The sequence below is a fragment of the Microcebus murinus genome, chromosome 24 (genome assembly GCF_040939455.1).
Source record: "Microcebus murinus isolate Inina chromosome 24, M.murinus_Inina_mat1.0, whole genome shotgun sequence".
Taxonomy (NCBI): domain Eukaryota; kingdom Metazoa; phylum Chordata; class Mammalia; order Primates; family Cheirogaleidae; genus Microcebus; species Microcebus murinus.
This window is the reverse complement of record NC_134127.1, coordinates 1,054,499-1,077,941: the sequence shown is the minus strand read 5'-3', so window position 1 is coordinate 1,077,941 and position 23,443 is coordinate 1,054,499. Positions and strand designations below refer to the sequence as shown.

General features: G+C 56.4%; 1 protein-coding gene across 8 annotated transcripts in view; it reads right to left on the bottom strand.

Annotated features, from left to right (window-relative positions):
• Positions 1 to 23,443, bottom strand: part of ANK1 (ankyrin 1) — a 215,596-nt gene that overhangs the window by 92,524 nt on the left and 99,629 nt on the right. For 7 of the 8 annotated variants that reach the window (XM_075997373.1, XM_075997375.1, XM_075997376.1 and 4 more), the window contains exon 2: positions 3,480 to 3,581. In XM_075997373.1, the coding sequence (XP_075853488.1) occupies positions 3,480 to 3,581 (102 nt within the window). Of the gene's footprint in view, positions 1 to 3,479; positions 3,582 to 9,851; positions 9,928 to 23,443 lie in introns of those variants that run through there. The other variant, XM_075997377.1, reaches the window with a different exon arrangement.

Here is a 23,443-nt window from a genome sequence, read left to right as displayed (position 1 = left end):
GTAACTGGCTGCCCCGAGCCACCTCTGGCCCCCACCTGCTCTCCACACAGAGGCCAGCGTGAGCTTTTGCAGCAGTCCCCCACCACGGCACCCCTGTGCTTGAGGCAGGGGGTTCTTTCCTCCCCTTTCAGGGCGAAGATCAGAATTCTAATGTGGCTTCTACAAGCGGGGGAGACAGTCGACCAGGACACAACAGCATAGCTGCACAGGTGGTTAACTGTCAAAACACCCCTGTTCCTCTTGGTCGATAGCCATTGCCAGCAAGGCACGGTGGCTCACGCCTGTCATCCCAGCACTCCGGGAGGTCAAGGCGGGAGGACTGCTTGAGGTCAGAAGTGCGAGGCCAGCCTGAGCAAGAGCAAAGGAAGACCCTGTCTCTACCAAAAATCTGCATAGTGCATGCTGAGCCCACCACACCAGGGTGGCGGTGCGCACCTGTAGTCCCAGCCACTCGGGAGGCTGAGGCAAGAGGATCGCTCGAGCCCAGGAGTTCAAGGCTGCAGTGAGCTATGATGACGCCACTGCACTACAGCCTGGGCGACAGAGCGAGACTCTCTCTCTAAAAGAGAAAGAAAAAATCAGGCATTCATATAAAGATGCTGGTGTGTGTGCACGTGTGCTCTTAGATATGAATTTCTTCTTTCCTATAGCTACAAAAACCACGGAGACGGTAACAACTAGTAGACACAATCTATGCAACAAGGAAGCTGCCCTGAATATTCAGATGTCTCTTACATAAGCCGAGAGTTCCTCTTTTCACGCTACTTAGTGACTTCCTATCACAGCAAGCAGTGCACATTCTTGCCACAGAGCACACTGTTTGAGAGTGCGGTTCTTACGTAAGGGTGAGCATTTGCTCTTCTGCCGCCAGCCCGGCCCATCGGCTCGAGCTGTGACCCCAGGACAAGAGCCTGCTTTTATCTTCTCAAAACAAGGGAAGCGTGCGTTAAAGCACCATTAGGAGGCTAGCCTTGTCCCTAAGGGCGCACCGATGTGTTCAATGCAGGTGCAAGCTCGGCTGGGGCAGCTCCGTCTCCGCTGCCAACACCTTCCCCTCGTGAGCAAGAGCCGACCGCCCCGCACAGCCAGCCTCGGCCTCGGCAGCACGGACAGGCTCCCTTCCGTGCAGCCACCTGCCGCTGCTCAGCCAGGCCACAAGGCACAGGTGACAGGACCCACACCTGGGCGCAGGGGAAGCAGCCCTGCAGCGAGGGCCCCGCACGCAGGCAAGTCCCTCCGTCCAACCCCGCTGACACTCGGCGCTGTCCTCTCTGAGAGAGGCTGGCCTCGCCAGCGCTGCGTGTGTCCCGCCCGAGGCAGGCGCCTCCCCCCGGCCTCCAGCAGGGCTCACAGCCGCTGGTGCCCAGGGTCTGAAATGGCGTCCACAAAGCACAAACAACGTCCCGGCGCCCGCTGCTCTCGGCGCCCCGGAACCGAGGAGGTGCCCTGCGAGGGAGGCAGAGAGGGGCCGGCGGTTGCGCCCAAGGCCTCGCCAGCAGGAGACCAAGCAGGACGGGGCCGTTCCCCGGGTGTCATCAGAATCTTCCAGTTTCACACAGAAAATGAGTGCTGGCTCGAGCCTTAGGCACGCTGGGCCGTCCCCGTTGCAGCGGAACGGGTTCCTTGGAGAGCTGGGACCTTAACCCTGGCAGGTCCCACTCGCCCCCACGGAGGGCTGCGCCGCGGGGAGCCTGTCTGTCCCTCTCCAGCCGCAGGGCGGACAAAGCCGGCCTCACAGCGGGCGTCTCTCCGTGCCCAGGAAGGCCCCCAAGTGCAGAGAGGAAGCAGCCCCTCGCCCACGGGGGCCTGGGACAAGGTGGCCACGGCTTGGGCAGCTGTTTTCGGGGGTGTGGCATAAAGACATCCTGAGCCCCCACTCCAGGGCCAGGCTAAGGCCAGGACTCTCACCCTGCCCCCGCCGAGCTGCAGCTGGGTTCAGGGTCCCAATCTGCTACCCAAAGGCAAGCTGCAGCTCCAGTGTTGGGGAGAAGCCCTGCCCGCCCTCGGCCGGGCTACACGGCGTTGGCGTTTCCAGGGGAGGGCCTCTCCTTCTGGTCCAGTGTGCACGCTCCACCCAGGCCGCCCGCCTCACCCTCACTGTGACGCTCACTGCAGGGGCCTCTGCTTCCTTACACCTCCTCTGTCCCACGCCACACCTCACCCCTCCTCCGTCCTTTCTGATCTCTGAGCTGTGAATTTGTGCCATCCAAGACCAGCTGCACCCAACTGGGGTCTCCGCCCTGGGGGAGAGAGAGCAAGTAGCATCCTGCATTTTAAGTGGGGTCAAGAGAGGCAGGGAACAGAGGGGCAGGGGGGCTGGGGCTGCCCAAGGAAAACTTTACGCTGGTTCTGGAAATCTGCCCCTGCTGGCTTGTGAAAGCCGCTCAATCCACTACAACATGCATGAACCTTGAGGACGCTGTGCTAAGTGAAAGACTGGTCACAGAACTACGACAACAACGACAACAACGATCACAGGATTCCACTTCTATGAGGTCAGTCCCCAGAGGAGTCAGATTCTTGGGGACTGAGAGGAGAAGGGTGCCTGCTAGGGCCTGGGGGACTGGGGGGCGGTTTCATGGGGACAGAGTCCCCGTTCTGCAGGAAGAAAGGCGTGCTGGAGATGAGTGGCGGTGGTTGCACAACGTGAATGGATTGAACACTACTGAACTCTGTGCTTCAAAAAGGTTGACGGTAACTGCTGTGTTGTGTGTTTCGTCACAGTTAAAAACAAATTTTAAGATGGTAAAAAAAAAAAAGTCACCATTGGTAAATTTATTCTAAATCAGAAACTAAATTAGCATGTATGCCTAAACAATTCTATTAGCAGGCAAATAGCAGCAAACCAAAACAGCAAGTCACCAATCCGCAGCCCAAGCCTCGCACACACCTGCCCTCTTCCTGGAGGGCAGCCCCCTCTCTGTCAGTTAGTTCCTAGGTCTCTGGCCCCAAACCCCACTCTGCCCTCCAGTCCGTCCCAGACGCATCGTGTGTCCTCACCAGCCCCCTGTGGACACGGAGCCCTGCTTCAGGGTGAGGAGTGGCCCGGGCCGGCCCGAGGCATCCCGCCCGTGGCATCCCGCCCGCCGCGCCCGCAGACCTGCCCTCGTGGGCACCGAGCCCAGCGAGGCCTGGTTTCCTCCCAGCCCGGCTGAGGACCCGCAAAGGGCCTGGTGGAAAGCGGATTCCCTGTCCCCACTGACACAACTCCCTTCAAAGGCCCTTCCTCCTGCCCACATCCAAAGGCCACGTGTTCTGCGACAGCAGCAGGGGCCAGCCGCCACTTCTGAGAGGAGGCTGCGGGGGACCGGCCGGCAGCCACGATGAGACGTGGAGGTTAGGGCCTGCCTCTGGCGGGAGCCCTTGGGGATTTTTGAGGCCGCTGGGAAGAGGTTAATAGAGGCAGTTTCAAAGCTCTGAGCGAGCGGCACCGGGCAGGAGCTGCACCGCAGAGAGGACAGGCCTGCCATCTCGCTTACCTGGTTGCAGGTGTTGATATCTACCCCGTTCCGCAGGTGATCCAAGGCTTTGTCCAAGTTACCTGATCGTGCTGCCCTCAGAAAGCTGGTAGCAGCGTCGGCCTGTGAGGAGAGAGGGCAGCTGTGAGTGTCCTCTGCGTGCTATCGGCCTCCCTGTCCCACCCACGCCCCGCGACGGTGCCCTGGCTGGCCTGCCCTGGGGCCCAGACTGCCAGGCTGTCTCCGAGCCCGGGCCTCCCTTCCTCCTGCCGTTTTTATGGGCAACACTCTTGGTGAGGACCCAGCAGGGACCGGCCTTCAGCGGGCTGCCACCCCAGGACCCCCCGCACGGCCTGGCGTGCGGCTGCTTGGATGTGCCCGGGCTGCCTGAGCCAAGCGTGTGCTCTTTGGTGCTGTTCTGTGGGTTTTTAAAAGTAAACAGCACGTGGCACCTACTACATGCCATGAACCATTACCAGCGCTTCACGCACACAAACGGGTGGTGTCAACCACCCGCAAATCCAAAATATTCCGGAAAGAAATAATTAAAAAATAACAACGCAACAGTGAAAAATAATGCGGACGAAAAAGCAACACAGTACAACTATTTACACAGCAGCGACACCGTCTCGGGTGTCACGAGGTACCCGGGGATGACGTGAGGTGCGCAGGTTAGCGTGTGGGTTGCGTGCAGACACGCACCATGTCATAGTAGGCACTCGAGCACCCGTGGGGGTTTGTTCCCAGAACCCATCCCCTGTGGATCCGGTGGGACAGCCGCGACACACATTCACACACACGCACACGCACAGGCGTGCACTTCATTCTCATGGCGGAAACCTGAGAGGCAAGTGTGACTGGTCCCGTCTTACAGATGAGGGAGCCGGGGAGTGAAGTGACTGGTGCAGGGTCACGCGGCAGGCAGGAGGCACGGCCAGGGCTGAGACGCAGGCCGTGCGGCTCTCACGTCCAGGAACTTTGCTTTCCAGCTCTGCAGCCCGCTCGATCCCTGCTCCAACACCCAGGAGCCCCGTCAGAATCCCCAGATGACAGTGAAGTGGTGCGGTCCCGCTGCTCCACCACCTGCCCCACGCATATCAAGACTCTGCGACCTGGAATGCCCGTTTGCATTAGAGATGAATGGCAGCCAAAGGCGGCGAGGACTGGGGACAACAGAACAGAGCAGGTGCACGCAGTGGAGACAGCGCAGCATGGGCCGGCCGGCCTGGCGCAGAGGTGCTACCCTGGGTAAGCCGAGCGCCCCAAGCACCCCATCCTTATCTGCAAGCTGGGGTGGGGGAAATGCCTTCCTCATACCGTTGTGGAGACATTTAAAGAAAATAACAGTGTACATGAAACGTGAGTGCAGTGCCTGGCACGTAGCAAGCACAGGCTGAGTTTGAACGACACTGGTCACCTGTGGAAGCCACCTGTGCCAGCGTGCGAGGCCATTCCTCCAGGGACCACACCTGGCGGCCTCCTCTCCACCTGGCACCGCCTCTTTCCTCTACGTGCCCTCCTCAGAAAACAGGCTGCGGTGAGCCGGACGGTGCCCCCAAGAGACACGTGCACACCCTAGTCCCTGGGGCCTGTGAGTGTGGCCTGTTTTAGAAACAGGGTCTTTGCAGGCATAACTAAGCTACGGATCTCGAGACCATCCTTGGTCACCCAGGTTGGCCCTGAATTCGACGACAAGCCTCCTTAGAAAACACAGAGAAGGAAGAGGAGGAGACGGGGACAAGGCGGGCACACGCACACACCTGCGCAGACGCAGGCAGAGCCGGAGTGAGGCCACCACAAGCCAGGGCAGCGGCGGCCAGCAGGCAGAGGGCTGACCCGCCCCGGCCTGCGCCGTGGGGGAGCGCGCCCCGCCAACACCCCCACTGCAGACTTCTGGCCCCACACTGGGAGAGAGCACGTTTTTGTGGTTTTAGGCCACCAAGTCCGTGTTCATTTGTCACAGCAGCCACTGGACACGGATACTCGTGCTAAGGATCGTCACCCCTAAACATGGAGCACTCAGTGAAACGCTGATCTCCTTCCCAAAGCGGCGCCACACGTCTCTGCCAGCTCCGCGGCGGCTCCGTGGCAGGTGTCTCCAGCCTTGCAGACCGGAGGGCCTTCCCCTCACGCTCAGAAGCTCACCCACCCTCCCTGCTCTCCACCTCAGGCCTGCAGTCTGCTCTGCCTCCCAGCTGCACCCCCGGCCCTACCCCCAGCTCCTGATTTCCTGCGCCGTCTCGACTCCAGGCCCAACGCGGGCCCCCTATTGCACAAGTTCAAGTCCCAGCCCTGCGGCTGCCCACTCACGACAGATGCACGCCCGTCTCACAGCCCCCAACGTGGCAGGAGGCCCCTTCTTCCCACCTCCCATGGCCTGTGGCACCCCCCGGCTCTGCCTACCTCTGGTCTGCACCCTGCTCACTCCCTGGGCTCTGCTGAAGCTCTAACTCACCCTGGTCTGCCAACCTCAGCTACCTTCCGCAAGGTGCTGTCCTCGGGTACCCGGGATTTACTACCTTTAAATCCAGGACCCATGGAACAGGAGCTTGATTTTCAACATGTATTTTAAACACATCGTTCTCTAGTTACTTAATTTATGCAAGTCTTGTCTCCCCAGCCAAACTGGTTGCTTCTTGGGGCAGGCACCGAGTGAGTCTTCTATCTCTTTCGAATCCTTCTAAGCATTAAGTGTCTGCTAGGCCAAGACCTCCTGTGACCCGAAGCACGTGGCACCTCTGTCCTGGGCCCCTCAGCAAAGCTTCCATGATGGAGGAGACATTTCGGAAAAGAGCATGATCTCGACTCCCAGAGAAATCAGACTCAAGGTCTCATCTCTCAGATAAACGTCTACGCGGGCTGCTGATTCAGAAAGTCTGTCTGGATTCTACTAGTAGGAAACACACTGTATTATTCCCCAAGAATGAGAGTGTTAAAGAGACATTTCCCCCACCAATTAACTACCGTTTGCAGCATAATAACAGGATTCAGGATGAAAACCTGAGGATGGGTGGATAAAAATAGATGCCACATCGACCAATGGCACTGTGCGGCTGTTTAAAGCACAGCGTCTAGGACGCAAAGCATAATGCTTATGACAGACAGATACGCGGAGGATTAGAGAAGCCCAATCTAGACTAGACGGTGGAAGAAGGCTAAATGGTTTCCATAATGCAAAATAAAATGACAGTACTAGTCATTGTGCCAATTGCATCCCCACCATTGTGTCTTCCGGTCTTTACCACAGCCTGCCAGGTAGGGAAAATCACGACCCCCTTTCAGAGGCGGTGAGTCAGGTGGGAGAGGTCTGCAGGGAGGTGGTGTGCACCTGACTGGAGCCCATGCCTTTCCCCAGGCGGGTTCTCAGCAACTCAAACCTGAGGGTGTCCAGACAGCCCCGGCAGACTGGAGCAGCTGGGCGGGGCTGCACACCTTTGCCAGGTAAGCAGTTCATCCACGGCAGAGAAAAAGTCCTGGGTGGGTCCTGGCTCTGCTCCTGAGCTCTCTGCCCGGGCCAAGACAGGTCTCTAGAGAGAAACCATCTCGTCCCTACCTCCCTGACGGTCACACTGAGGCCCACGGAAGTAAAGTGACTGGCTAAGGCCACATGGGTGGTCAGAGGTCAAGTTCAGTTGCTAAGCCTTGTTCGTTTTTCTCTTTGGCCTTCTGTAGGTATAAAGGGATCGAGAGGTAAGGACAGAAGCAGGGTCCTCAGGACAGCTTAGAGGTGAACAGGTAAGAATGCCACTCCCACTGCCACCGCCCATCTCTCATCCTAACCCCACACTGTGTTTACTGAGGTCCTAGTTCAAGCCCAGGATCCTGCAAGGGAAAAGAGAGAGAAAACGGAAGATCAGCACACGGCTGCCGGCCTTCTCGGTTTGAACAACAGAGTGACTGAGTTACAAAGGGGTCGTGCATGCATCTGTGCATCCACGGGTCCGTTCCACAGGTATTTCCCCGAGAGCCTCCTAGGGGCTGGGTCATATTGAGGGCCCAGAGAAAATGGTCCTCGCTGGGACAGCCCTACGCCCGTCTATCTATTCCACCTGCTCCACCGAAATGGCCTGTCCTAGGCACATCCAGGAACAGTCTGTGTCCTCCAGTAGGGCAGAAGGAGAGTCAAAAGAATCCAGCATGTTCCATTAAAAATATTTACCTGGTAAAAACTAACCAGAACAACAACAACAAATTACGAACCTGTCTCTTGGCTATGACAAATCAGAACGGAGGGCCTGGCCCTCTGCACGTGCCACCCATCCCCTGCCCGGCAGCCTCAAAGAGGCCGTTAGGTGAGAGCGGCTGGGGGAGGCAGGCGGCTGCCCCGCCCCTGCAGCCAGAAAGCCAGCCCACAGTGTCCCTGCACCTGGACTGCCGCCAGGAGCTGGCACTTCTGAGCAACACCCCTCCGGAAGGCTGCCCTCGTGTCTCTGCCCCTGCCCCGTCTGGAGCTTGTTATAATCTAATGTCACCAGGTGTGTGTGGGGAAGGGCCAGTGCTGCCTTTTGTTGTGCCCCTGGCCCACATCCCTGCTGGCTAACCCGTGCGAGGTCCCCGAACTTCCTTTCAAAGCAAGTTTACTTTCGTAAAGCCCTTCCTATGTTTTAATGAAGCCACATAAATCAATTCATTTGTTCTTCCCAATAATCCCTCCAGACAGGTATTATCTTTTATTACCTCCTTTCTACAGATAAGGTGACTGAGGCAGAGGGAGGTCCAGTAACTTGTCCAAAGTCAAAGTCACACAGTTCCTTTGTGGGGTGGCCAGGGTTTGACTCCAGGGGGTGTCCCCTCCAGGGTCTTTCTCTTAACCTCTGTGCCACACTGGCTCAGGGGCCCACCATTCTCTAGTGCTCCTCAGGTCCCTCCCAATCCCAGAGCCAGGCTGCCTGCAAGGACAGGAGACAGAGGAGGAGGGCAGGGAACCGCTGTCCTCCTCGGACTCGGGTTCTCCTCGCGGCTGCTCCGGAAGGGAGGTGAGCCCTGGCTACCTGAGACACCCAGACTATTATTAAACTTGCACTTCCTGAGTGGGGTGAGACTAATATAGCAGTGGACGAGCAGCCCGGGGGCCCCAGTGTCCTGGGAGGGAGAGGCTGGCGGCACAGGAGCAGCAGAGAAAGGCCCGTGGCCAGGCAAAGCTCCGTCTCAGCGGGGAAGGGGTTCCGGGGACCTCTTCATACCTTCTCTGGGGCTTGGGGTGGCCTAAGTTCTCCTCGGGGCAGATCTTGACTTACTTTCTCAAGGCCCTTAGTGCAAAATTCCTACCTAAAAGGATGACGAGAAAGCGAGCTAATACCAAACTTCTGCAAACAGCGGTGATGGGTATCTCTTTCCTGGGGGTCTAGCGTGGTCAAATGAGCTTCTTTAACAAAGCCGCAGTCAGAACCCCCAGCAGGGGGTCTAGATCCATTCCTGGGGGCCCACGCACAGCCAGAAGACCGGAAGACAGGCTGTCCGCTGGTACACGGGGCAGCAGAGAGCCGCACCTGGGCCATTCGTTCCCGAGGCCCTCGGGCCTCCCAGAGGAGACACTCGGCTCCCGTGGGCGGACCGTGGCCCTGCTTTGTCCCTGGGATTAGGAGAAATGGGGGTGAACCCTGGGCCGCAGTGAGGGTGGGTCTCTTCCCTTTTTCCTTCCAGGAAGTTGCAGCTGTACAAACTCTCTCCAGGCACCCCAAATCAGACAGCCAGGGGCAAAGACAAATGAGCAGTCTGAAGTGTCCTTGAGGAAACACGGCGCGTGGGCAGAGTGCTGGGACCCTTCTTGTCTCCCAACCAGGCCACCCCTCCTCCTCCCTGTGCGGCCTGACTGGGGAGGCCCGGCTGGGAGCCCTGCTCCGCCACTTGACGCTGCCTCGCCTACGGTGCAGACCTCGATTCCAGACCTCGATTCGCCCTCGCTGGAACGGGGTGCCACCCAGCTCGCGGGGTCTGTGCGTGCTGACGCGCGCTGCGCAGGGCACGCGCCAGGTCTGCCTTCCTCTGCCCCCATTCATTTCCCACGACCCAGGGACCCACCCCCACCCCCCGGGCCACTCGCTGTCTAGGGCTTGGGGTCAGGCGCGTCGCGGGCCGCGGCACCCCCCAGCGGAGTCCCGTGCCAGCCCCGCTACCCTCCGGCAGCTCGGGGATCCGCAGGAGGTCGGAGGTGGCCACAGGTCGGGCCGTCTCCCGGCACCACCCCCGCCGCAGCCTCCAGCTCGGGCCGGCGGAATTTTCCTCTGGGTCCTGCCAGAGCCTGGGCGCCCGGCGCGGGGCGGCCCCGCACCCGCCGCGAAAGTTGGTGCCAGGGGTCGGCGCGCGGGCGGGTGTCCGCAGCCCGCGGTGGGCCCCGCGCCCCCTCCCCGGCCCCCGCGCCCGCCCGCGCGCCCGGCCCGCCCGTCCACTCACCGCGAGGTCTGGCCCGGACCTGCCCTGTCGCGCTGCCATCGCCCGGCGCCCGCGCCGAAACCCGAGCCGGGCGCGCTCCCCGCCGCGCTATCTGCCGGGCCGCGCGGGCCGCGCCAGCGGGTTGCGCCGCATCGGGCTAAAAATACAGGGGCCCGCCGCGCCCTCCGCCCAGCCGGGACCCTCCGCCCGCCCGGCCGCCCGCCGGGCCGACGCTGATGCGCCGTCTGCGTTTCCTCTCCACTGCGGAGCCAGACGGGAAAGTGTCGGAACGGGGCGCTCCCGGGGCCCGCGGGCGGCGCGGCGAGCTGCAGGTGCCCGCGGGCGCAGGGCGCGTCCTGCCGCCGCAGGGGAGGCACACAGGGCCAATGGAGGTGAGGAGCTCCAAGCTGCGCGCGCCCCGCGCCTGCCACCCGCGGCCCCGGGGACTGGGGCCCGGGCCTGCAGAGACGGTTGGCCGGGGCGAGCTCAGCAAGGTCTATTTACGCCCCATAACCAATCCGCATGTTTTGAGCTCTCACTGCGCGTCCTGAGATACCAGTTAATCAGCCTACTCCAGACTGGGCCCGAAGCGCAGGGCGCAGCCAGGGGCGCATGTGTCGTCTCCGCCGCCTCGGGCTGGCGGCCTTAATGAAATAGCAGCACCCCCACAGGCCAGTCCATGCAGGAGGCTCCTGGCATTCTGCCCGGGGCCATTCTGCTCTGCTCAGGGGTTGGCAAAATCTCGGGGTGACACACCAGGGATGGTGAAGAGCAGGCTCAACCCCCCTGATGACAAATGTCGGCAAAAGCAAGGCCAGGTAACCAACCGGCCCTGGCACTCCTGCTTGTTCGCGTCAGAGATGTAGTGTGTCCCCAGCCGGCTCCACGCTGTCCTCACGTCACAGTGTAGACACAACACCAAATACTCTTTTCCCCACCGCTCGTGCCCTGACTCAGTCAGGCACAGTATAGCTGTGTGGGTGAGGAATTAGCCCCCTGAGCACCGGGCAGCTGAGGGCAGACTGCACTGCCTCAGTCAGTCCTCATGGCCACCCCTATGGAAGACGACACTACTCCTCCGTGTGCATGAGGACACCGAACTCACAGCGGTTAAGCGGGGACCAAGGTCACCATCAGCAAATGGTGGGTCCAACTGGCCCAAAGCCAAACTGACCCAAAGTGCTTCCACTGACAGCACTGGGCAAGACTCCCGACAAAGTGCTCGGTGCCAGGAAGAGGTGATGCTGTAGGGAGCACTTGAAGGTGGGAAAACACTGTGTGTTACTGAGGAAGGTGTGCTGCAAACCCACGCAGCAGCCAGGACAAAGTCCCAAAGAAGTGGGATAAGATCAAGAAAAAGGCCGGGATGTTGCCAAAAACAACGACCTGAGGTGCGATGATATAATTCCTCCCCGCGTGCGTGAGAGAGCTGGTATTCGAAGACAGCAGCATCAGAATCTTCCAGGCACGAGACCCTCAACAGCACCGGAAACTGGATAGGAAGTCCACATGCAGCTCCTTTCCTCCCCGGGCACACGCTGCTAAAACACGGGTCCCCCGCAGGTCCCTTGCCTCTGAAAACTGCCTCCCAGACATGCTAGAGTCCTCTACACAGAAAGCTTCCGTTAATAAATTATGGTTACTGGAACAGGCCTGGTCACAGCCCAGCAGAATGTCTCAAGGGATTGTGAAGCACTGTGCCAACATTAATATTTACAGAGGAAATGCCCTGCTCAAATGGACGAACAGTATGTGTGATACCTTCAAAAACATTAATACAACTGACTAGCACAATGAACTGAAAGGCTATTTTTTTTCTTTTTTTTTCTTTCTTTTTTTTTTTTAACACAGAATGGAAAGACCTATGAAAGGCTATTTTTTAACAGCTATTTGATGAATACTTGACACACTATGAATTACATATTTAAAGTAAACACTTTGGTAAATTTTGGCATCTGTATACCTCCATGAAACCATGACCACGTCAAGATAATGAACATATACCAATCGCCTCCAAAAGTTTCCTTGTGCCCCTTGGTGATGCTGCCTCCTGTCAGCTGGTCCACATCCTTACACCAAGGGGTGTGGTTAGTCCTGATTCAGACATCCTAACAGATGTGTAGTTTTAATTTACATTTCCCTAATAACCAACAATCTCAAACATCTTTTTCAGGTGCTTACCTACCGCCCAAGACACCTTTGGTGACGTATCTGTTCAAATCTGTTTTTTGCCCATTTTTTCATTGGAATGTTTGTTTTCTTATTGAGCTTTAAGAGTTCTATATAGACAGAGTATCTGTGTTAAAAGGTGAGATGAACTGAGATCCCATAAATAAAATATTCACAAAGTTCAATAGCAAAAAGTTCCCCAGTCCCATTTTGGTACTCAGTTCTTGTTACTCCTAAGCCGTGCCCTTTATGTTTTACAATGCTGTGGGTTACATGCAACCACACGGAAGAGGAGACAGTCGTGGTGGACCGGAAGCTGAACTCGGCCCACAGCACTGTGAGTGTAACGGGGAAGATGCTGAGGTATTACTAGAGGAGGACTTTGGTTCTCAGGACTGCCAAGAATTCTTGACATTAGCCGTGACCTCATTAAGGTTGAGGCTTTGAAACTCAGATATGCTAGGAGTCAGGCCGAGGTCCAAGGGAGAAGAAAAGATACAGCCACAGACGCGTTGTTCAGTAAGGCCTGGAGTGAAAGGAGCCGGGACGATGGCATTCAAGAAGACAGTCCTTGCGGTGGCAGCTCCCCCAGCACTGCGGCCCGCGCCCCAGAGAGGATCTGACTGTGCGCGCCCCGTCCCCGGCGTGGCAGCCCGGCAACCTGGCTAAGTTACCGGCGTCCCACGGGAGCGCCCCCCTGGTTCTCATGTTGCGTGTTCCCGCCCGCCTCCCTGGGTGACTGACTGGCGTCTGCAGGATGACGTGCCACCATTTCCACAAGTCACGAGGACACAGTAAGTCTTGGGGTCAAATTGGTGTAGCAAAGATTCAGATTCGACAGAAAGAACTTCCCAGCTATAAGAGACACGCTGACTTAATTAATAGAGCTCGTCTATTCAGAAAGGGCGCATCTTTGCCAGAGACCCTTCGGGGTGGCAGAGACAGATAACTCGCTCTTTGACACGGCGCCTAGAAGCACCAAGTAAGCTAAGCACATGGAAGGGGCTCTGTGGGCCCTAAGGGTTCAGGAAGACGAACCACGGTTCCTTTCCCCGGAAGCGAGGGCTCCCTGAGCCTGCCATCACGGCCGCACCCTCAGACCACAGATAATCATCCCGCTCCTTCTCTGCCTCCCATTTTTTTCATACTTCAAGGCTCCGCTTTTCAACGTGAGCGTTTCGAGTGCCGAGGAGCTGGGCCAAGGAGAGGCGCTAAGGCCGCACTAAGCCGAGAGAGAGGAACTGGGCCACAGAAATGGCGGGCGCCTCTCTGCAAGGACAGCAGACCACCGTCCTACCCCAGAGCTGCGTGGAGTCCGCAGGCCTTTTCCGACCTAGCTAAATATTTCACCAACTTTCTCTCTGCAGCTCTCTCTGCAGCCCGGTGGGGTGCAGGAGGCATCAGTTGTGGGGGGGGGCTGTCCTGGCCGCATGCAGCCAGGTGAGGAGGAGACGGGGAATTCGCTGGGCCACACTTAACGCCCCTGCTCGCTTCCGGCTGGGTGCGGGGCCTATTCCCAGGATAGGGGGGTGCCCTGGGACACCAGGGGCTCCACAGCCTGGGAGAACGCAAGCCTGAAGCAGAGTCCCAAGCGAGTGGGATTCTCAGATGACTCTGCCTCCCCAAGACGCTTTGGGGCAACGGGAGCAGGCTGCTTTAAGTGGTGGCCCATGTGGGACACAGGTGGCTCTGCCCTGCAGGGACATCACAGGTCAGGTTCAGGGGCAGACCCAGGACTCCAGAGATGGGCTTCCTTGCACCTCAGACCCTGTGGCAGCAACCATCCTGTTTTAACCTTTCTGTGGAATCAACTCAAACCTAGGACTAACTTCATAACAACATCACTAATTTGCTCTTCTGGACAGCCTCTTAAAATAGCAAGCAGGTCTACGACTGTTGAGCCGTGTGACTTTTGATGAGGGAAACGACTTCTCCGTGCACTGGCTTCCTCACTGGTAACATGAAAATAACCTCGCCCACGTCTCCAGGTATCGTGAGAAAATGTAAGAATGCCTAGGCTACCCCTGGCACACAGTAGGTGCTCAATGAGTGACAGTCGACACTCTTTTTTTCCTCCTCCCTCCCTTCCTGTTCTCAACCAAAGCTTTCCTCAAAGGCTAAGTTCTCCCTCAGAGGTGTGGGGTGTTGCTGATCTTGACTCCACACTGGACCTTCAGGGCCTGGTCGCCAGGGTCTAGCACTCGTGGGCCAAGAACAGGGCCCCAGGAAGCCCCAGAGCTCTGCTGAGGCACCTGGACTCTGGCTTGCAATGGGCTCTTTTCAAGTCCCATCTCTCTGCAGCGGGGAAACAATTTTCAGGCTGTGGATATGGCTGAAGCTGTGCTCCTGGGCCGGGTAAGAGGGTGCTCTTGTGGGCTTCCTGCCGCGCCCAGCACGGGGCGCTCGCCCCTCTGTCTGCTCGGTCCCTCACCCGCCCAGGGAGGCGTCCCTGCTCCTAGACTCTGGGCACCACAGATAAGGGTGGGCGCCGGGAACCCCACCCTTTCCCGAGAAGGGCAGGCGGTTTATCAGCGCCCAGGGCCAGACAGCAGCCCCCACCCTGCGGAGCCTGCGGGCCATCAGGAGCCTTGCTGCTGGGGAGCTGTCACTCCCCCTGCCCCCACCGCCAGGAACCAGGAAGGAGCTTCACAGAATGCTTCCTACAAATGCTGCCTTGAGCTGAGTAAGAAACCCAGCCTGACCCCCTTAAAACCTTGTCCTTCCTTCTTGACCTTGAGAGTGGTGACAGAAGAACTCAGAGGAAAAGAGACTCCCGGCTGTTTTTCTGTTGAGCTTTGCGCGGTGAGCGCCAGTGGCCGGTTAGGTAACCCTGGGCACCCGGCCTGGCTGGCCAGAGGGCGGCCATGGGTGGGGGGGGAGGGGGAGGCGCCTATTTAGGGAGGTGATCAGAGCGGGCCGGCCCCCGAGTTGGCGCTGCTCTCTAGCATGTTCCTTTTAAGAGGGTTGGCAGCCCTGGAGTCTATTTTTAAACCCACGAGAAAGGTGCTTCCAGGGAGGTCAACACTGAACCCGAGAACGCTGGGGAGGGCGGGCGGGCAGGGGAGGAGCGTGGCTGGATCTAGGATTCTCTCTTTGGGTACACACAGGGGTTTCCCTTCTCCCTGCCCTCCCGAAGGGCTCTCTTGAGCGTCAGTGGAAGCTGACTCCTCACTCCATCCACCCAGGCCGAGTCCCGTGCATCATCATCGCAGCTCACTGCAGCCTCCAACTCCTGGGCTCACAGGCTCCTCCTGCCTCAGCCTCCCCAGTGGCTGGGACCACAGGGGCTCGCCACCATGCCCAGGCAATTTTTCTAGTTTTTGTAGAGCTGGGGTCTCTGCTGCCTCAAGTGATCCTCCCATTTCCGTTATTTTTCAGTATTAAGATTTTTTTGTTGTTGTTACCCCCACTCCCAGTGTGAAGAATCAGTGTGTTTTTATCTCCCTGGCATCTCCTCCTTCCCATTTTCACGTCAGCTCTTGTGGAACCCCCTCCCTCCAGCAAAGCCCACAGCAAGAGTTTGCCGACAGCGGGATCCCAGCAAAGCTGGGCCCCCCCGCCACGGTGACTGTGCCCAGCATCCCAGAAACCCAGTCCCTGCGAGGGACAGAATGGCCGCAAGTGGACCCACAGGGCAAGTCTGCAGGGGACGGGATTATTTTCCCAATAGTGAGGAAGAAACAGGCATCCAGTCATCACTGTTTCTCATCACATAACCAGACGAAGGGAACAGAAGGTTTTACGTACAATAACACATTTCAGCTTCAATATCCCTTTCTCTTTTTTAGGTAAGAAATAGAACCCGGGTTCCTGAAGCACTACACGCCTGAGACCAGACAAATGCTTCTGCCGAGCAGCTCTGGGAGCACCCAGGACTCCCTGGGTGGGAAGCGAGTTCGAGACGAGGCATCTTCTCGTGTCTGTCCGACTCAACGCCCCCGCGTGCTTCCCGAGCTGCACGGGATGGAGTTGCGTGCCCCAAATGGACCGACTGGGAGCGCCGGCCAGGCCTGGCCACAACAACAGACGTGAGAGTTAGCACAACGCGCTGTCCGCACAACGCGCTGTCCGCACAACGCGCTGTCCGCACAGCACAGCTCAGGAAATGTTAGCAGAACTGGAGTCCGAATGAATCCAATCAGTCCAGATTTTAAAACAAGCCACGTCAATGAAAAAAAAGAAAAGAAAAAGGACCGTCAAGGTCCGATTGACTGAATTGTTCATTTCCCCACAAGCTGTCCCAGCCCTGCGGAAGCAGCTCGGGACGGCTGTCCTCCCCAGGCGGGGACGGTACAGAGCTGCCCGTCCCGGGGCCCCGGCCGGACCACAGAGCGAGGACCCTGCACCCAGTCTGCGTCAGTCCTGAACGTCCGGGCAGGCCCAACAGAGCACCTCTGTTTCTTTTTTCTTTTTTTTTTTTTTTGAGACAGAGTCTCGCTGTGTTACCCAGGCTAGAGTGAGTGCCGTGGCGTCAGCCTCGCTCACAGCAACCTCAGACTCCTGGGCTCAAGCGATCCTCCTGCCTCAGCCTCCCGAGTAGCTGGGACTACAGGCATGCGCCACCATGCCCGGCTAATTTTCTCTCTATATATTAGTTGCCCAATTAATTTCTTTCTATCATAGTAGAGGCAGAGTCTCGCTCTTGCTCAGGCTGGTTTCGAACTCCTGAACTCAAGCAATCCACTAGCCTGTGTAATCCTCCCAGAGTGCTAGGATTACAGGTGTGGGCCACCACACCCGGCCACCTCTGTTTCTTTACTCCCAGGGCCACGAAGCAGATGGCTTTCAGTAGTCCATATCCCTCTGGCAGGGGTAAGATGCCGGGGCGCCATGCAGGTCCATGAGCATTGTCCTAAACTCGCCCCCCCCCAGAGCTCGCCGGCCCACGCCGCAGAGCTGTGCGTTTGCCTTTCCCCCGCTGTGCCAGGAATGGGCTACATTTAGAACTGACACTTCCGAACATATTGCTGATCGGGGAGCCCAGACTAGAGTGGAAACGACACGTATTTTGGAAAACACGGATGAGCGGCGCTGCCAGAACAGCCCCATTTACTAAACTACCTCCAGTGTTTCCAAACAGTGCGGAAACCTTCCTCTGCAGCCTGCTGGAGTGGGGAGAGGAGCAACATAACGTCGGGGAAACTGCAGAATCCGACTCGCTCGGACTGTGCTCACAGGGAAACTGTTTTCCCCAGATTGCCAGGCAAGCTCGAGTATTGGCAGTGGCCTCCATGGCTTCGGAGCTTCTGACAGCTCCCCCAGGTCAGACACCCTGCACGGCCCACTCACCTGGAGTAAAGCAGGGGCCTGCCCTTCCACAGAAATGCAATCCTGCTTCCTAGGGTCCATCATCTGCAGCGGGCAGGGGACCCACTCAGGACTCTCCTTTATTTGAACAATTTGCCCTGAAAAGGACAGAGCCAGGATGGGTGGCCCACTGCCAGCCACAGGGAGACCTGTGCCCACAGAGGGGCCTGTGCCCACAGAGTCTGTCCAGCCTATGCAGCCAGGCTTTCCCATCCATTAGGAATTGGGCCTGGGAGGGTTATGCCGTGTGGCCCCACCTAGGGCCTCTGCCTATGACAGTTCACGGCAGTGACAATGAGATACAGACGAAAGAGCAGAACAGGGGAAAGGACCCCAAAGAGTAACAGCTACGATGTGCAAGCCAGGCACCGTCCCAAGCAAGTCAGATGTCTGAGCACGTTTAATCCTCAGGCTGCCCTCCGAGGTAGCTGCTGTAATTATGCCCATTTTACAGAAGCAGCAGCCAAGGCACGAAACAGTCAGTCGTTTGCCCAAAGTCCCCCAAGCGTCGCGTGGCGCTCCGGGTGGTATATGAAGCACAGCAAAGATTGCTGCCCTGGGTTTTCTGCGGTCACACGGCCTAAGCTATTTTTACGGTAGACGAGAAAAGTGGGATGCAATATTCTCCTGTAAGAACTGCTCCGTCTTGGAAGTGTGGGTGTAGCCAGGGCATCTTTAACAACTTGGCCATTCTTTCATCCAGAAAGGGCTCCAGCCGCTGATCAGAGACGCGGTCAGTGCAGAGCCGCCAGCCCAGGCCCTCCAGGGCTTAATGAGAGGGGACCGGCCAGGGACGTGCTCCCCGAGGGGGACAGGCAAGTGGACAGCCTGGCAACAGTCGCCCACCTACCTACACCGGTTGTGTTCTCTACAGTCAGAGCAGCGACATCAGTCCTGGAACTCGTCACACGCTCGCCTGAACCGGGAGCCAGAAGCTCCAGAAAGCACAGGCGAAGGCCTCCCAGAGGGCTCTGGGGCTTCCACCGCAAGGAGAGATGGCGAGGTAGACGGCCGGGCCCCTGGCCCGTGGAACCCACTTCCTCCCTCCGCCCAGGCCCTGGCAGCTGGGTGTCCAGGGCCCAGTGCTGACTGCAGAGGCTTCCTCTCTCTCCCTGGAGGGGAAGCCGTGCAAAGCAATCAAACCCAGTCAAGCTACTCACCGGCCTGCCTGCAACCCCTGAATTGTGCCTTTTTCACCACTTAATGACAGGAAGGCAGGCTCTTTCCTGCAAGACCCCCTTAAGCTCCTTTTCAACAGGGGACTTAGCAGCTACCCCTGAAACACACCCTGGCACCTGCCGTGACCTCCCGGTCCTGTCTTCCCTTTACCACCAAGGCAACAAGAGCAGGTGCCCCACGCCACACCCCACCCAGGGCTCATCGCATCCTTCTTAATAACTGAATAGGGGCCATCACCTTTCTCTTTCATCCCCTTGCGAATTCTGGTGGGCTTCTCTTCCAGGTATCTCTTCATATAATATCTGCATCACTTCTTTTATAGTTATTTAAATTTAAAAGGTAGGAAAATAAGCTATAAATCATCAGCCACATCTGCATGTCTTTCTATCCGCTTCTCTGCAGCAAGCCCCCGCTCCCCCCACTGGGGGAATCCTAAGATGCGCTACTACTTGGACATTTCTAATCCACACGACAATGAAACATGTCTTGGTCCCTTTTTAAAAACTCTTGGCTTCATAGTTTTTTTAAAAAAATAAAATGTTATAGCTGTATTGATGTTTTTTCCATCTTTAAAGTTCAAGGAATTTATGAAGACCTTATTCCTACTCCAAAATCAGTGCTGAAGTCCATGTCCATAAGCTGCCTTTCAAAATGACCTATCTCAGCACCCCTGACCTTGAACTCCTAAGTAAAGAAATGTCAAATATTAGAGAAAGAATGAGAGAAATGGGCAGTGAATCAAACGTTTCTTAAAAAAAAAAAATCATTTCTGGAATGACTGAGCTGGTTTGTCAGTCTCCAAAGAGAGACATTTCCAGGATTTCTGAAATAAGATACCAAGATGTCAATCAACATTTCCAAAGGAAAACGGTGGCCAACGTGCACCTCAGTCCCTTGGCCCACAGGTGCGTTTAGGCTGATGGCAACAGAGATTAATGGTCCATACAAGAACTGAGTGGTACGCTAAATAGATATGCTTTTCCTCACTCATTTTTTTCTTTCATATTTCAACAAATATGAACTGTTGAGTCCGCCGTGTGCGATCTGAGCACCCAGTGGCAGACACAGATTGCTATATTCTTTGGTTCCTACCCTTGGGAAGATTGCAAACTAGAGATGAAAGATGTAGCCATATGGAAAATAAACAAACAATAAAAGGATTAAATGCTCAGGAAGATGAGTGCTCAAGAGGTGTCCCATGCCAGTGCATGATTCAATAGCAAGTGAGAGGTTGCAACAAGAAACACCAGGAGATCACAGGAGGGCCCGAGATCAGACGGACTGCAGCGACGGGGGCAACATTCATGGAGCAGGGGGACTGGACAGAACCTTAAAGGACTGCTGGGCTTTAGGGCGTTGTGGGGTTTGATCTCAACACCACCAGTGCCTGTCTGGAGCCCCGTGTCCCGGGTGTGCGGTCACAGACAACAGTCAAAGGGACGCGTGCTTCCTGGTAGCACCCTAGAGAACACGTGCACCGAGAAACAGACACTTGAAAATTAGAGCATTCACGTTAGGCAACAAAATAAAGGTGTCTACTCTAGGGAACCGTGTGAACGGAGGGTAAAAGAACGATGCACTCCTACCGACAGTACGGCCTTTAAGATCGTGAATGTCTCCCGCCGTGATGCGGATGGGAGCACCCGCCCCTCGTGAAGGTCTCATGCAAAGAGGAAAATGAGGCAGTGATTTTTACATTGGTTCATTTGCTTAAAAAAACAAAACAAAACACGTGTGTGCCCGCTGGGTGCCAGGCAGTGTTTGGGACCCCACGCGGGACAGACAGGTGAAAGCCCTGCTCTCACGGAACAACCGGAACGGGGCCCCACGGGGAAGAGGGAGGTGCCGGAGGGAAAGCAAACAGGGAGAGGATGGAGGGCGGGCTGGCATCCGGCCCCGAGGCCTCTCTGAGAGGTGGCCCTGGCTGGTGGGGCAGAGGCCTAAATGCAGCTGTGGAATCTGGAACCCCGGCACGCAGAGGGTGTGAGGGAAAGCCCACGTGGTCATGGAACTCTCTGGTGCCTCACCCGCCCCGCTGCCAGCACCCAGCTCTGCCCCTGGTTTGGCCTGCAGTGCCCTCCTCTGCACCCGTGGATTCCAGGCATCGTTGGGTGCCCATGGGACAAGAAGTCAGAGGGGCTCGGGGAGGGAACAAGAGAACGGAAGATAAGACGACACTTGGTAACATTTTGGGGGTCCAGCCATTTTATACAGGTATTAACCCATTTAACCCTCACAGCAACCGTGTAAGGTAGGTGCTCTATGTGGTCTTGTTTCACAAGGGGAAAACAGAGGCACAGAGAGGTTAGAAAACCTGCTCAAGGTCACACAGCAGAGAAGTGGAGGAGCTAGGGTCTGAACTCCGCAACTGGGGTCTGCCCTTGTAAGCATTCTGCTCTCCTGCCTCAAATATGTCCCTGGAACAACAGAAAGCAAGCTCGGGAACCCCAAGGAAGTCAGCAATGAGAGAGACGTGGGGCCTGGCTGGGAAGGAGATCGAGAGAGCCCAGGGAAGGTCTCTGTTCTCTGTCGGCAGCTTGGGAGGGGCATGGTGGCACCTTGTCCAGGCCACTTATTCTCATTGTTACCTCGCATTTGCCGGGCGTCTGCACTGAGGCCAATCGAGGGCCGCAGAAGTCAAAGACAGCTGAAAGAGTCCTCTGGGGTCCTCCCTGGGGACGCCCCTGCAAGGCAGCTGGCCACTCAGACCCGAGATGCGGCCCAAGTTCACTTCTTCTCGATTTTTGACCAGTAACTTTCAACTACTTCCTCTGAGACTCCGATGGAGTTCATAAATAGCAGCAGCATTTTCCAGGAGCCTGTAGGAGTTTGTTGAGTTAACCCGAGTGACTCACTGTGACAGCACTCTCCTGTGCTCCTCTCCTCCCAGGAGTTGTCCTCCCACACCCACCGGGCAGGGGGAGGAGCGGACTCTTCTTTTCTTGCAGATTCCTCCCTGCACCAAGTGGGCCAGTGCTTCCGGGACCCAGTGGGTAGTGGTTTCCTGTAGTCTGAGGCCTGGATGGCTCCAGCACATGTCTAGGCCACATGTGTGTACATCATACACGTGAGTGTGTGCATGTGTGTATGCACATGCACATGTGTGGGAGCAAGTGTGTGCATATGCCTGTGTGCATGTGTGCTCATATGCCTGTGTGCATGTGCATGTGTGAGTGTATGCCTGTGTGCATGTGTATGTGTGCACATATACCTGTGTGCATGTGCATGTGTGCACATATGCCTGTGTGCGCATATGCCTGTGTGCATGTGCATGTGTGAGTGTATGCCTGTGTGCATGTGCATGTGTGTGCATATGCCTGTGTTCATGTGCATGTGTGTGCATATGCCTGTGTACATGTGCATGTGTGTGCATATGCCTGTGTGCATATGCCTATGTGTGAGTGTATGCCTGTGTGCATGTGTGAGTGTATGCCTGTGTGCATGTTCGTGTGTATGTGTGCGCATATGCCTGTGTGTATGTGTGCACATATGCCTGTGTGTATGTGTGTGCATATGCCTATGTGCATGTGCATGTGTGAGTGTATGCCTGTGTGTGCATGTGTCTGTGTGCGCATATGCCTATGTGTGTGTGCGTGTGTAAGTATATGCCTGTGTGCATGTGCGTGTGCATGTGTGAGTGTATGCCTGTGTGTGCATGTCTGTGTGCGCATATGCCTATGTGTGTGCGTGTGTGAGTATATGCCTGTGTGCATGTGTGAGTGTATGCCTGTGTGCATATGTCTGTGTGTGCATATGTCTGTGTGTGCATATGCCTATGTGCATGTGCATGTGTGAGTGTATGCCTGTGTGTGCATATGTCTGTGTGTGCATATGCCTATGTGTGTGCATGTGTGAGTGTATGCCTGTGTGCATGTTCGTGTGCATGTGTGCGCATATGCCTGTGCATATGTGCGCATATGCCTGTGCATATGTGTGTGCATATGCCTATGTGCATGTGCATGTGTGAGTGTATGCCTGTGTGTGCATATGTCTGTGTGCGCATATGCCTATGTGTGTGCGTGTGTGAGTATATGCCTGTGTGCATGTGCGTGTGCATGTGTGAGTATATGCCTATGTGCATGTGTGTGCATGTTTGCTCATATGCCTATATGCATGTGCATGTGTGCGCATGTGTGTGTGTACACATGTGTGAGTGTATGCCTGTGTGCTTGTGGGTGTACATGTGTTCGAATATGCCTGTGTGCATGTGTGCATATGCCTGTGTGTGTGCGAATGTATGTCTATGTGCATGTGCATGTGTGCGCATATGCCTGTGTGCGTGTGCATGTGAGTGTATGCTTGTGTGCATGAGTGTGTGCAGGTGCATGTGTGTGCATGTATGAGCATGTGCATGCATGTGTGCATCATCAGGGCAACACCGGAGGGGGGTCAGAGGGTGCTGGACTCCAGGGCCGGGGGCTGAGTAAGGGGGAGGATGGTGAGGATAGAGGACTAGTCTTACTGTCCTTTCTGTAAGCAAAGGTATTTATAGTTTGCTAGACAAGTCACTTAAAGTAGGTACAAGCATTTGGGAGTGGGAAGAGAATATACTAGAAAAAAAATTAAGAGTGGTTTTGGTGTTTACCTTCTAGTGTCATCTCACTAGAAAACTGATGAAATCCCTAACCAGAAGTGCTAAAGAGAAACATCTCTGCCTGTTCTGCATTTACAGAAAGTCTCTGTCTTTGGAAAACGGGTTGCTACTTTCTATTTTAACCGGGACTCCGTGTGGAAGCCTGGAGGTTTTATTGGTGATGGAGTATGGGGTTCATCAGAGGCCTGGGCACCCCAAAGTCTCTGCAGCTACCGCAACCTCCCAGCTCTCTGCCATTTTCCTGGCATGTCACAAGCTCTGGACCACAGCCAACCACTTCCTCGGGACCCCCCCAGCCAGCCTTACTCAACTGGAAGGGCCACCATGTCTCAATTCCAAGAGAAGCCTTTAGGCAGAATGCCAG